The sequence below is a fragment of the Danio rerio genome, chromosome 4, assembly GCF_049306965.1.
Source record: "Danio rerio strain Tuebingen ecotype United States chromosome 4, GRCz12tu, whole genome shotgun sequence".
Taxonomy (NCBI): Eukaryota; Metazoa; Chordata; class Actinopteri; order Cypriniformes; family Danionidae; genus Danio; species Danio rerio.
Genome location: NC_133179.1, coordinates 44,747,437 through 44,762,500, shown reverse-complemented (window position 1 = coordinate 44,762,500; position 15,064 = coordinate 44,747,437). Strand labels below are relative to the sequence as shown.

General features: G+C 36.8%; 2 protein-coding genes across 4 annotated transcripts in view; both read right to left on the bottom strand.

The window, feature by feature from the left end:
• The window catches only part of LOC103910528 (uncharacterized), a 173,202-nt gene that overhangs the window by 52,511 nt on the left and 105,627 nt on the right, over positions 1 to 15,064 (bottom strand). The gene's annotated exons all lie outside the window — the stretch shown is intronic.
• Positions 7,440 to 15,064, bottom strand: part of LOC108183680 (protein NLRC3-like) — a 61,523-nt gene continuing 53,898 nt past the window's right edge. For both annotated transcript variants that reach the window (XM_073947362.1, XM_017355549.4), the window contains exons 8-10: positions 10,157 to 10,330; positions 9,283 to 9,329; positions 7,440 to 8,854 (exon numbers count right to left, since the gene is read on the bottom strand). In XM_073947362.1, the coding sequence (XP_073803463.1) occupies positions 8,328 to 8,854; positions 9,283 to 9,329; positions 10,157 to 10,330 (748 nt within the window). In that variant the 3' untranslated portion in view covers positions 7,440 to 8,327. The remainder of the gene's footprint in view (positions 8,855 to 9,282; positions 9,330 to 10,156; positions 10,331 to 15,064) is intronic.

Below are 15,064 nucleotides of genomic sequence, written 5' to 3'. Positions count from 1 at the left end.
AATGCACATCAGGTGGGGATAATTAGGCTAAACTTTTCAAAAATAAATGTAAGAGCTTATTTATTTATTTATTTATTTACTTATTTATTTATTTTGATGTGAGATAAGCAATTTTTGATAAAGAAATTGATAAATAATTCTACTTAATTAAGGTTTCATATAAATATCGAAAATGATGCTGATGTCATTTCCGGCAAGGACTGTTAGAATTAGTTTTATGCGAGATTGGAGCAAGACAGTGTTTTTACAGTACGACATTTCCAGTTAATTTATGTTTTTAAACTGGCTCTAAATTTTTTTTTTTTTTATGTTATTCGAGTTGAATATACATTCACACAAGTAGAAGAAGAATTATATGGATTGCTATAACATGTGCAACAATAACGAGCCATTCTATAGCGTGACATTTCAGCACTTAACAAACGGATAGCGACTCCTAAGTTGCACTTAAAGCTGGGCTACGTGCAATTGTGTTAAGTGCATTTTTGGGAAACGCACGTGAAACAATAACGAACGTTCGCAAAATGACTCGTAGAAAACGCTCTTAAGTGCTAAGATCAATCGTTATCGGGAAACGCAGCCCAGGCCCGACCCTGCTTTACTTCCGAGTTCAGATAAGATCGGGCATTTCTTTTTCTTTTTTTTTTTTTTATTCAAAAAATCATCACATTACATTAACATTTAAATACTTCAAGAAATTTCACAAAACAAATACATTAAAATAAAACTTCTTCATAAAATAACATCCTCTTTGGGCATTTTAACCATTTAAAACATTATACACTTCGTCATTAAACACATCATAAAATCTTGGTAACATATCTTCTCCTTTAAAATACCAGTACAGTCTTTCTATGTATCTTTCCATTTTTCGTTTTAGTACATTCCACACATTTAAAACAACTTTTTCCTGTTTTGCTACATTTCTTCTTTCCCACACACATTTTTTAATCATCATTATAAGAAGATTTACAAACTTTTTGTTTTTGTTTTCCATATTCCATCCGAACATCACCAGAGTATTCCATTCCAATTGTTCTTCATCCCAATCTTTCAATAAATCTTTTAGCATTTTTTGGCATTTCATGTAAAAACATTCTAATTCTTTACAGTATAAAAACAGGTGTAAAATTCCTTCATCTTCTTGAAAACATACCTTACATGTTGCATTTGGTTCTCTCTGTATCTTTGTTAAAATGCACTCAGTAAAAATTGCCTTGTGTCTTATAAAATATTCAAAACATTCCAATCTTGTTTCTATTATTTTTCCTCTCATGTTTTTCCATATATTTTCCTTTTTCACACTATTCAATCTTTGTACCCAAAAGTTATTTGCTATTGGTTCTTGAAATACACTATCTCTAAAATACACATAAAAGTCTTTCAGTAAACAATCTTTGAAATCACAAAGCTTTCCTTTTAAATAGACATGTATGACTTTTTCATTCCCACATTCTTCCATATTTTCTATTCTTGTAATCCATTCTTTTGGTATGGCACCTTTGACCGTTTCAAATTTATTTTCTATTTCCTTTACACTGTATTCCTCTTTAGCTTCTTCCATTAAGTCTACTATATATTGCTTAGTTAAAAATCCCTTTTTGAATTCATAAAGAACATCCCTTATTCTTAAAATCCCCACATCCATCCATTTTTGTAAAAAATAGTTCCTTCCCTTCTTTTAAAATACTTTTATTTAAAAACAAAGGTTGATTTAGCAAGTTTTCTCTTCCCTTTACTTGGTAAAATACTCCGTCTAAAAATTTCCCCCATGCACTTAAAATTTCTTGATAAAACCCTGGTAACTTTTCCGTCATCCAGTTTTTTGTTTTTAACCAAAGAATGTCTTCTCCTAAGTTAAAATTGCCAACTTTGTTTAAAAAATATTTCATAACTTTTTTCCATTCTGTTGAGTTCTCCTCTTGTAAAAGCTTTTTAACTATTTTGACTCTAAGACAATTCTTCCTTTGTTTAATATCCATCAATCCTATCCCTCCTTCTTCTGTTGCTCCTATTATTGTATTGTACGCAATTCTTGGGGGTTTCCCCTCCCATAAAAAATCTTGAACACACTTTTTCAATCTCCCTTCTATCCAACATGGCATTTCTGTTACATATAATTTATACCATATCTTTGATGTCATTAAAACATTTAATATTAAGGCTTTACCCTTTAAGCAAAGTTCTCTCATCCTCCAAAAATTTAATCTTGATTCTATTCCTCTTATTAGATCATCCCACATCTTTTCTGTTGCTTTTCTTTCATTTTTACCAATTAAAATTCCTAACATTTTCAGTTCTTCTACTTCTCTAAATTGAAAACAATCTGTTAAAATATCTGCTTTACCAAACCTCATATATTCTGTTTTATTTTCATTTATTTTGCTTCCTGTTCCCTTACAAAACTCCTGTACTTTTTTCATGGCTTCTTTTACACTCTTTTTCTCCTTCACTATTATTGTTGTATCATCAGCATACTGGTATATTTTTCCTTCATCCTCCTCTTCTTCTATTTTTATTCCTTTAATTTTAGTTTCTTGTTTTATTGCTAACCCTAAAGGTTCTGCGATTAGGGAATATAATAGTGCTGAAAGAGGACATCCTTGTCTAATCGATCTTGTAATTTTAAAACAATCTGTTAAAAAACCATTACATTTTACTTTTGTAAAAGCCCCTTTATATAAAATTTTAATCCAATTAATAAAATTCTCTCCAAATCCAAATGTTTTGAGTACATCAAATAAGTAAGTATGTTCTACTCTGTCAAAAGACTTTTCAAAATCTACACTAATTAAAAAACCATTCATCTTCTTTTCTTGTAAATAATCTATTGTGCTTTTAATACTCATTGTTACATCTGCAATGTCTCTCCCTTTTATTGCATATGCTTGGTTTGATTTAATTAATTTAGGCATTACTTCCTTTAATCTATTCGCTAAAACTTTTGCTAAAATCTTTAAATCTGTATTTAACATTGTTATTGGTCTATAATTTTGTAATTCAGTTTTTGCTCCTTTTCTTTTATATATTAACTTCATTAATCCCATCCCCATTCTTTCATTCATCTCTTTACATTTAAAAATTTCTTTAAAAACTTCTTTAAAAACAATATAAAATTCATTTCCTATTCCATCTAATACCTGGACTTTTCTTTTTATTTAGTTGATTTATTGCACTTTCAATCTCTTCTTCTTTTTCTCTGTCACATTCTTTGTTGTCATCTTTTTCTAGTTTTACTTTTATATAATTTAGAATCTTCCTTTCTTTTTCTTCATCAATACCTTTTGCTTTAAATAGATCTTCATAAAAATGCTTGATTTTTTCTAACATGATAACTATATAATAATAAATAATATATACAGTGAAATAATTGTGCAGTGCATGTAGCTGGTGTGCAAACAAAATTGTAAAGTATTGCGCAAGTTAATAATAAGAATACTCGAGTTTGTGTAATTAACAGCAACATGGGGAAAAAGGGGCAAACGCGAAAAGTCATAGAACATGTCCTGTCTTAGTTTAAAGCACAATGAATGCACAGCAGCAAAGCAAGAAACTGAACGTAAGCAACAACAAATCAAGCAGATTTGATGCAGTTGTGGTTAAGTTTAAACGCCTCATTAGTTTACTTTCTAATTTACAACCAAAGTTTTTTAGATTAATGGAAGTTACCTGAAAGTGATGCACGATTCATCTTGTACTTCTGTCATTTTCTCGGCTCCAGACTGCTGTTGCATTTTCCCTGGCATACAGCTGCAACTTGCAAACTTCCATAAATTATAATTATATGCTGCTAACAGCTCCAAAAGTAAGAGGACCGGGCCGCACTGCGCACACGGCATAGAGGTAAAGTTGGTTTTATATTCACACATTCGTTCATTTAGAAGTCTCTATATTTTATAACAAAATATTTACAAATAAAACACAATACAGTCTCTACAAACTAGTTCCTTTTTAAACAATAAGGGAGAATTATGAATAACATATATAACAAATGCATGAGAGAAATAAGAGGAAATGAGAGGTTAATATAAACATAAAAATGAACAGGTCTATTAAATACAAAGCAATAAGCATAAATTCTAGGAGTTAAACATCAGTCTTAAGGCTAATACTTCTTGTTTGAATATGCTAAAAAAGGGTTTACATGTGTACATTTATAGATATAAAAATTTCCAATGTAAAAAACAAAACAAGGTGCATAATGGATAATGAATGAATTTTCAACTAGCATTTTAATCCAAAAAGATTGTGTTGAAAAGAACAAAAGGTAAAATAAGTGAGCTATGTAGAAGTTAGCCTTTAAACTGCTAGACAGGAAATAAAATATATATATTTATATTATAATAATAAAACCATTTTATAATTATTTGATAAAATAGTTCTTTAACTTAATTTGTTAAGAGAGCTTTAGGGTGGCAGGATCTGATGATTATTTTATTTCAAGTCTGTAAGATAGGGGTCCGTTCTTCGTACATGGATTACTCAATTAGCTGGATTTGGATATTGACGATTTGACACGATCCAGGATCATTTCGTTCTTCAAAGCTGATCCGAGAGTTGTTGTCATAGCAACAGTTCTGCTAGCTCAAACCTGATCGGGAGCAGGTTCAATTCCTATACACAGGATTAGATCGGCTCAGTTTAAGCAAAGATAATACAGAAAGTATGTTCCGAATTCTGATATTTTTTTTACAGTAGTAGTTATATACACTTAGGAAAATGGTACATATTTTTAAACTATATATATAAAGTTATAGTCATTAATAAAATTAATTAAGTTAATAAAACGTATGTAATCTGCACCCTTGAAATGAAAGTACAAAGATTGCCACCTGATGGTGCAAAGAGAAAACTTATTGATATGAACTTTTTAGATCGCTTTAGTACAAATTGTGCATAATAGAAATGCAGAATATGTGACTTTTTTTAAAGCAATAATACATTTATGCAGTCATAAACATGTTTTGATAGTTAATATGCCAGTGATTGATGCTTCACAAAAGTTGCAGACACCTTTACCAATATGAAAACGCTTTTGTAAACAATCAGTTATTCTTTACACGGATTAAAAAAACGGCTACGATAATAAAGAAAATATTTTCTAAATGTAGAACTAAATACATTGATTTGCATTGAAATACATGATGAATACTCTTGACACATGAAAGTGTAAAGCCTGCAGCTCACAACAAATGTGGAAAGTTATTGCGTGTCATATTTAACAAGCCGTTTACTGCTAATTTGATGTAATTTTGCTCACGTGGACAATTGAATATTAATCAGATGATGTCATTACGCTGCTGTGCCGTCAGCCAATTGTTGCATTGCTGATCATGATTTCGAGGATCGATAGATCTGTCCTTCACAACACACGCAGCGATCTCAGATCAGTTTATCCAGACATTCTAATCTGATTCGCGAACTTGTTTGAAGAACCAAATTAGCGAGAGATCAGTTATCAAGATTAAAAGATCCAGAATCTGCCAAATAATCTTAGATCATTTAAGCGAGGTACGAAGAACGGACCCAGCGTGTGAAAAGTGAATTGTTTGTTTTGAAAGTTTTGAATTGGAATTTGTCCAATTATAAACCCGAAATACACGTGTTTGTTGTCATGTGGTGAACTCGGCCAATCGTGTAATATCGGTGTCGTCATCAAAGCTCCTGCAGTCGCTCTTCAGAAGCTGCACGGTCTGAGTCTGCCGTCTGATCTCAGGGCGCTGTCGCAGTACTTTGATGCCACATGTGACAGTCACATGGCGTCGGCGCAGCATCAATCCGGACAAGATTTCTAACCAGCATGCACCGCTTTAAGACAGATTTCGATCGATCTGCGCAGCGCTGCATGAAGTCGAACGCACCTATTGATTTAAACACCCTCATGGCTTAGTAAAGTGTATAGCAAGAGATTAGGTGTCGATTACACATTTCTGCTGTTTCAAAGCACTGAACCTGTCCCACAGTCCAGTAATTATATTAAAATACAATAGTAATTTATGGTAAAAAGGTTTTGAACCATAGTAAAGTGTATTTGTGTATTGTTTACAACTATCTTTAAAGAAAGCCCCTGCATATCACAGTATAGTGTTTAACGGAGGCCAGCTGGCGAGTGCAGCCCAAAAGCATCACTTTTATGAATGTAATCGATAAAGAAAGCCGTAATGTGAATTTCATAGTAGTATTTCTCCTGCTAAACAATATTACGACTCTTATATTAAACAGGATCCCATTTTCACAATGACGTCCCTTCACTTCTGCCTTTCAGCAGTGCAGTGTTTTTAATTGTCATATGTTAATGATTGTTCATTATTTTGCATCAGAATGTTTATTTTTGAGTAGACTCAAATGAAATGCAGCAATCAAATGTGTCGTCAAATGTGTCGCTTTTGTGGCTTTAGTTTTTAGAGGTTGCATATTTACACTACAGCAAACAAATAAAGGTGGAGTCTGAAGAAAATGCAGTGTTTTTAGTTCACTTTCATTTTGAGTTCAGGTTTACCTTTGATGAATGAGAAACGTCTCTGGAAATGTACAACTGAAAATATTACCATTACACGCTGTGATTTAAGACTATTAGAGTATTGGACATGTGTTTAAATGTTTCAATACTGCACTGCTTTGAGTTTAACTATGATTTATTTATTATGAGCAGGAATATGCTATTATTTATCAGGGGAAGTAAGTGTTTGACAACTTTACACTTATTAAATCAGTTTATTTCATCATATAATGGGTTTATTTTATTTTGATGCTGCTCTGAATATAAATGTTTATTATCTGTCATATGTTAATGTTACAGCAGGATTAAAATCCTTTATTAAATCTTCTCATATTTCCTGGTATGTGTGTCGTCTACAAACGCGATCAGTTTCATCATCTAATATTTACTGATCCATTACTCGCTTTGTTCAGTTTCTCCATTGGAATGAATTAAGACAGTGCTCTACCGCCACCTACTGGGTGGTTTTTAATTTGATATCGGTTCTACACTTTAATTAATAAGTTACAAATACATTCATAATCTAATAACACTGATTTAAAATGCAGTCTTCTTGGTGTTATTTTTGTAATAGTAAATACAGGATAAATACTTTAATAGCACTTTCTAACAACACGTCTGGGTCCATTTCTGCCCTGCACAGATACTGTAGATCTTTCTAAATAATTCTAATAATGATTTTGTTTATCAAGTTATTAGTATTATTAATATTATCATTATTATTATGTTATTATAAGGGGTCACTTACAACATTTTTGATCTGTTTCCCTCTTTCTCTGTTCAAGTAAAAATCTGGCTGATCTGTTGTTGTTGTTGTTGTGTTTTTATGTCAGACGTCTCCCCGACCCCTACCGCACATCTGTGTCTGCACATGCACACATGTACAAAAGGATGACTGACAATAAACAGAAAATAATAATAATTTTAAATACAGCAGGTCTTGACTATCATCTTTAATAAACATAAAAATAACTGTATATTTTTCACAAGGGAATTCCCCTTCAGCATTGAAGTACCAATGCGCTGAGCAGTGCTTGCAGGACCCCCCTCTCGCCATCCCCAGCAGACAAAACACTTGAAAAACAGTATAAGCCTCTGCTTGAGGACACCTAAATAAAATCAAGAACATTTTTAAGCAGAACACAAACATAATTCAACATTTCACAACTAATGGAGTACTGTACAAAGTGCTGGCCATATTCTGTACTCTTTATCATGTGTGTACACAGACACACACACGCACACACACACACACACACAAACACACACACAAACAATAGTAAACCTGCGCACACACACAAACAATAGTAAACCTGCGCACACACACACACGCACACACTCTCTCTTTCTCTCACACACAGACACACAAACACACACTCTCTCTAACACACAGACACAAACAAAACACACTCTCTAACACACACACACAAACAATAGTAAACCTGCGCACGCACGCACACACACGCACACACACACAATACGCACACACAGACACTCTCTCTTTCACACACACACACACACACTCTCTCACACACACAGACACACACACAAGCACACTCTCTCTCATATTCACACACACTCTCTCTTTCTCTCTCACACACAGACACACACACACACACACTCTCTCTAACACACAGACACACAAACAAAACACACTGTCTCACACACACACACACACACACACACACACACACACACACACACACACACACACACACACACACAAACTCTCTCTCTCTCTCTCTCCTTATTACACACACACACACACACACACACACTGCTGCTGTCTGCTCCTGCAGAGGATTCTGGGTAAATCTCTCGTCAGTCTTCAGCTCAGTTTCACTGATGATCCAGGATAAACAGTAAACCCAGGGCAGAGCGGCTCAGTGAATGTGGTCTGGACTGAGTGGATGAGGCTCATTGTGTCTCTACAGATGTTGAAGAAGATCAGAGTTCCTGCACTGTGATCCACAAACACTCCTATTCTCCTGCTGAGCCGCATCACTGGGAGATTAATGTGTGTGTCATTGTGTCTGAATATGAATCTGGAGGAATAGAAGCTCAAACTCCAGGACTGAGCATTATATCCAAACTCACACTCATCACATTCTCCCTTCCTCCTGATGCTCTTATATGACACTGATATACACACACCCTCATCTCCACTCCAGTCAATCTCCCAGTAACAGCGTCCACACACACTCTCTCTGCACAACACCTGAGGATGATCATCAAATCTGTCTGGATGATCAGGATACGGCTGATTCTCCTCCACACTCTTCACCTCTCTGTTCTCCTCAGACAGAATGAGTTGAGTGTGTGCTGTGTTTGGATCCAGAGTGAGGAAACAGACATCTGAACACAAGAACACACACATTTACAACCACAGCTGTGTGTGTGTGTGTGTGTGTGTGTGTGAGAGAGAAAGAGAGAGTGTGTGTGTGTGTGTTAGACTGTGTGTGCGCATGCGTGTGTTCACTGCTTTTTGCGCATGTGTCTGTGTGTGTGTGAGAGAGAGATAGACTGTGTGTGTGTGTGTGTGTGTTCATAGCTGTTTGTGTGTGTGTCTGTGTGAGAGAGAATGTGTGTGTGTGTGTGTGTGTGTGTGTGTGTGTGAGAGAGAGAGTGAGTAAGTGTGTACATGTGCGTGTGTGAGCGCATGTGTTCATAGCTGTTTGCATGTCTGTCAGTGCGTGTGTGTGTGAGTGTGTCTGTGTGTATGTGTGTGTGTGTGTGTGTGTGTGCATGTGTGTGTGAGTGTGTGTGTGTGTGTAGAGTCCTACATTTGCGTGGTCCTGCTGTAATCCTCGTGTGTCCTCCATGATCCAGACTGTAAACACACACAGATGGAGAGAATGAGCTGTTTAGTTTCCCCCTCAGCTAATAAGCTAAAGCTAGCACTGAGCCGCTCAGCTACACGCTCCAAACTCTTGAGCTAAAACACACAACACTTGTTGGTTGAGCCGGGATGCACAATGAATGTAACACAGTGCGTTCTTTTCCTCTGCTGTTGGTGAAGCGAGCGCAGATACTGCTCATGTTGATGGAGACACCCTGCTGCAACATTCATTTATTACAGTGATCACACTTAGCTTTGCCATCGTTCTTCAGCACATGCAGCCTTTGAGCACATGTTGCAGTCCATCTCTAAACTATGTTCAGATTATTAAAGCTGCTCGCCAGCGCCCAAGTTCCTGACAGATTAGCAAGTGAAAAATACACATGTGTGCACAGAGAAGAGGAATCCAGATGTTGATTTTAGAACAAGAGTCTGAACATTAATCCAAGTGTCTGATTCCAAAATCTGAATCCATCTTCAATCCCCAACCCTATTCCTGACCTGATATTGTAGGATTCTTCAGCAGAAATGGAGGAAGAAGTTTCTCTGCTCAGCTCAAATGCTGAAACTGTACAGTGTGTCCCGCTTAATGTCACTGTAACTGAGCCAATACACTCCAACATTTACAGAGGAGATTCATTTCACACTCAATGATTTGCTCTTCATAGACATGACTGTAATACTCTACAAGCTGTATCTTCTGTCTGTCCTCACCCCATAACCCTCACAGAAAACTGAAGCTGATCACAAAAGAGCTTTCTAGTGTCTTTTTAAAGCCATTCAGTGTAAAAGCACAAGGCCAGTGCTGCTCCACATACTTGAGTTTGTCCAGTGTGTAGTTTGGATCCTCCAGTTGTTCAGAGAGCAGCTTGACTCCTGAATCTCCTGGATGATTGTAGCTCAGATCCAGCTCTCTCAGGTGTGAGGGGTTTGAAGTCAGAGCTGAAGACAGAAAACCACAGCCTTCCTCTGTCACCAAACAGCCAGACAATCTACAAACACAGCAATAGTCCACATCACACAGTTGGACAATCACACATCTCTTTGTGTTGTGAAGATGCTGACTGCTGTTTCTGCTCATGTCAACAGCAGTGATGAACACACACGTCCTGATCAGCTCTCCTTATTGATCGAGCCCTAGCATCAGCAAACACACACACTCACACACTCAACAAGGACTCGACATCATCTGTAGAAGTGTACAGAGCAAAGACATTGTTTATAATACACCACATCAAGCTGTAAAGTCTGCTGTGAGGTGGAAGAAGACACACTTGAGCTCAGAAGATCATCTTAAAGTCATGTATAAAACACAACAGGAAATGAGCTGATTTCATCATTTATATTGTGATTCTGTTGTGGACTAAAACCAAAATGAGCTCAGACAAACACAAAGCCGCTCTCTTCATGTGTTCATCACCTGACCCACAGTCACGTTCACACTGATGCTGCATTAGGGGACTTTTATTTTGTCAGGAGAGAAACACCTGATCAATATTCATGACTGCTGACTCTCCTTCACATTCAGCCTTTAGCAGATATTGTTTTAGATGAGCGAGTAATCAGGATTATTTCACACAATTTGTCATGTGACTTTTATTTGTTTTCAAAAAAACTGAAACTGCACAAATATGAGAGCAGCTCAAACCTTCAGCAGGACACAAAACAGCTTCACTTTAGCTTTGCTTTTCTTGATTTTTCCTCGGTTTAATTTTGTATTTAATATTTTTCTATAACACATAGATTTGAGTGCACTAGATTTTGGACTGTTATCTTAAGTTATTTTGTTAGATGAGCTCCAGATTTGGCTAATCTATTGTATATGCACAAATAATAATATTGTAGAGTGTCCTAATAAATTATGAATGTAAAAGAGAGATTAGTGAGGGGTGTACTTATATATGCTGAGCACTGTATATTGTTCACCCAGAGTGTTTTCATGGTCACACAGCAGTAACACAACAAGCATTGAGTTTGGGCTAGCTTCTGCAGATGGACATTGCTGTACACTGCCCTTGATGGGTGAGTGGGGGTGTAACGTGAAGACTGACACGGAGGGATCCATTATGCAGTATTTATTAGTCACAGTAACACACAAACATCCAATATGCACAAAGGTGCAAACATAAGTCAACAGTATCAATAATGGTCTTGGGGCTGGCGGCTGACAGACACAGAGTGATTTACCAGGCATGGGTCAGTGGCAGGCGGCGTGGCTCAGAATCCATTAGACAGGCTTGGGTCGAGGGCAGGCAGCGTGGTTCAGAGTCCGTGTAGAAAGCAAGGGTCGTGGGCAGGCAGAAGGCAAGAGTCAGAAACAGTCCGGGGTTATACACAGGAGATCAGGCAGAAAAGACCGCTCAGTAATGCTGACCGTGGCTAAAGAAGACTTCGCAATGAACTGGAGTTGAAGAGTGGCTTATAAAGGGAGCGTGGGTCGTTAACTAGATCTAGTTCAGGTGTGTGCACAATCAGTGTAGATGGATGATGTAATGCTTAGAAGTCCGGGGATGGCGGCCTCTGCTGGCCAGCGAGGGGAATGACTGGGACCGAGTCAGTAACAGGGGGAGTGTCTGTTGTCTCTCAGGTGTGAATTATTCATGAGCATTGTCACTCACACATACAGCTGAGATCACCCAAAACAAACTTAACAAAATGTAGATCATTGTAATGTTTTCTCTATATGAGAGAACAGAATAATTTCCACATGATTGTGCAGTAAATATTGTAGTCTACAAGACTGCTTATTCTAAAGTCTTGTTCAGGCACATTCAGTGTGGTTTATGGATCTTATTTAAGCTACATTTTTTCTCTAAAACGTTCTAATCATACCATAATACTTATTTCTAAAAAACACAAGCATGAACATCAATATTTCTCACATATTATTGTAGCTCAGTTTGTGCTGAATACTAATAAAACACATGTTGGCCAGTTCTGTGTAATAAGTAGCTGAAATTAGCACAGATGTCAGGGCATGTCAAAACATCTCAGGGGTCCCAAAATCACCTCAGACCCCTGAGGGTTAACTACAGGTATAGTATGAGCAGTGTGAAACACAATTACTGATAAACCAGAATTCCTGTTATCTGGGGTTTAATATCACCCAGGGTTAACATGTTCAAGCATGAAGAGCTCTAATATGAAACTGTCTGACTGTAGTTATTGTAGAGTGGAGAATCATTTACCTCAGTGTCTCCAGTTTAATCTGAAAGCAGTGTTAGCGCTGCACTTTACCCAGGGTTATAAAGCGCTGCTATGGAGTGGTGTTAGCGTCGTGTTTGTAATGTTAACACAGCATTGTGGTTAGGGATGCAATGATTAACTGGTTTCAGTATTAAACATGCTTTAATTCATCACGGTTTATTAATCATAAACACTTCTCCACATCGTTTTTCTGCATGGATCAAAACTGCTGCAACTAAACACCGTTATGGCCACTGTGCCACGCTTCACACTTATAACCACACACACTGGATTAACTATGACTGTGGGTATATAAGGCAAGTTCAGGCAAGTTCATAATTTCCAAAGGAGAGAGCTTTTGTGACTGCAGAAAATGCAAACGGCTGAAGTTTGAGGAAGACGCAATGAAATGTCCACAGGTTTGCAAACCCACCTACAGTTACAAATAATGGCGGCGATGAGAGCGATGATGAGGTGAATGTTGATCCGCCAGCCGAGAGAGTGTTTTCAGAGAGAGTGCTGAAAGACTCAGAGTGTCTCAGCTGATTAATGGCCTGAATCTCGATGTTCAGCACAAATCTAAACCTAACACTAATCAAAAATCTAACACTCGACACGTAATCGCCAAAGAAGCTCGCCTTTACTAAGTTCACACTGAAACTGCGGCTGATGATGAAGAACTGTACGGTTTTGAGCCGGTGGTCATCGTGAGAATCCTGCTCTGCCAGCTCATATATTGGGTGTCATGCTCGAACGTGTCAGTTCATGAATACATGCTTCGTATGAGCTGCGCCACTGAGACTACTAAGGGTATTGCAACATTTTATAGATATAAACCACACTATTTCTTTCTTAAATGCACTCAGTGCGATGTTCAGACCCAACTGTGTTAACCGTATCAGCTAAACTCTCCCACTCTATTTTTCTCTTTTGTTGTTAATTCCGGAGAACAAACTTGCAAATAACACCGCTTTTCTCCGGTCTACCTCCGAAAGCAGCACCTCCAATTCACATTCTGTTCAAAGTTTCTCTTTTTGCTTGATTTTGCCGTTGCTTTTTCGTTGGGTTTTTCCATTAGCATAGTCATTAGCATATTCATACGGGGGAGGAGGCAGGGAGGGGTTTTGTGCTCGTGCATGTTGCGCTCAGTTTCACGTTCATTCAGATGTACAAAAGAATATGCGTGAGATTCGGCGTACGCAGTGTTTCATACATCTGAATTTTTTTCTGCGTACGCACATTTACAGCTTTGTGCATACGCAATATTTTAGTAAGATTTCCACGCAAGTCTTCGTACATGAGGCCCCTGGTCCGGAGCAGGTTTTATTCTCTAAACTCTGAGTTTCTGTCGGTCTCCTCCCCTTTTTTAAAGATGAAGCGTATTTCTCGCCTTAGCCTTACATTTCCACACACCTATTTTAGAGCTCATTTTGGCGATGGCTATAAAAACGATTGATGGAAACGTCATGATTCACATAACTTTTGAAAATACGCATAATATAACATGTGCATAACTGAGTAGGTTAAACTTTTATTTGATAAGAAAAGATGCGCATAAACTACGAAGTGCACTTAACAAATTACAGTATGTACATTAAAAAAAGTTTGTTAGAGATGATGATGAAAATGTGAGTAAATGGACAAACCAGCAGACTGAGCACACTGTAGAACATCTTAAATGTTGTTTTAGTCATTCTAAAATGCCTTAACTGTTTCAGTATTAGTTTATTTATTAATTACCTCCAAGCCTCTGGAGCGTGTCAAGAGTCTCCGTGTCTGGCTTCAAATGCCCCCACGTGTTCATTGTGAGTCAGTTGTCTTCTGAGGCACAAGCATTAAATAAAAAATCATTAACGCAGCTTGTTCTACCGCAGTAAATTCTGTTTTTACTGTTGATATTTGCCGCAAGTTAATCAGGAAGTGACGATTGTGTTCTCTTTGACTCGTTGGATAAAAACTCTGCTTTATTCGCATCTTTTAGGCGTTATTCCAGTTTTGCCCAAATTTATGTAATAGCCTATATTTTGATGAAAACACAGCTATTGCCTACATTTTTGTCACACGCAGAACAAAGTCACGTACGAGGTTGTCCTTTTTTCCATAAATATTTAGCTTAACCTTCGACATGCACTGTTACTAGATTAATGGGATTATTATTCTGTCTAAAAATTATTTTTAGCACTGCTTACCTTCTTAATGTTATATCAACCTCTATTACTTGATCAATAAAAAGGCAGACACACAAGTGCACTGTTAAATCTATTAAAACTGATAAACGTGAATAAAAGTTTAGAAAAAAAGTATAAACGTCACACATTACATTACTTATTTTATTATACTTAAATGTTTAAATACTTTAAATTAAAAATTACGCATTAACTTGAGCAGCTGTTTTCCCAGGCTAACTATCTCTGTTTCACTGATGGTTGCTTCTTTTTAAATATATATACACTCATATTTGCTATAACTTTGCATGAGCAGATCAAGTTCAGCTGGGGAAAGAAATGGTGATCTCTTTTTTAGGATGTTGCCATGGTCAC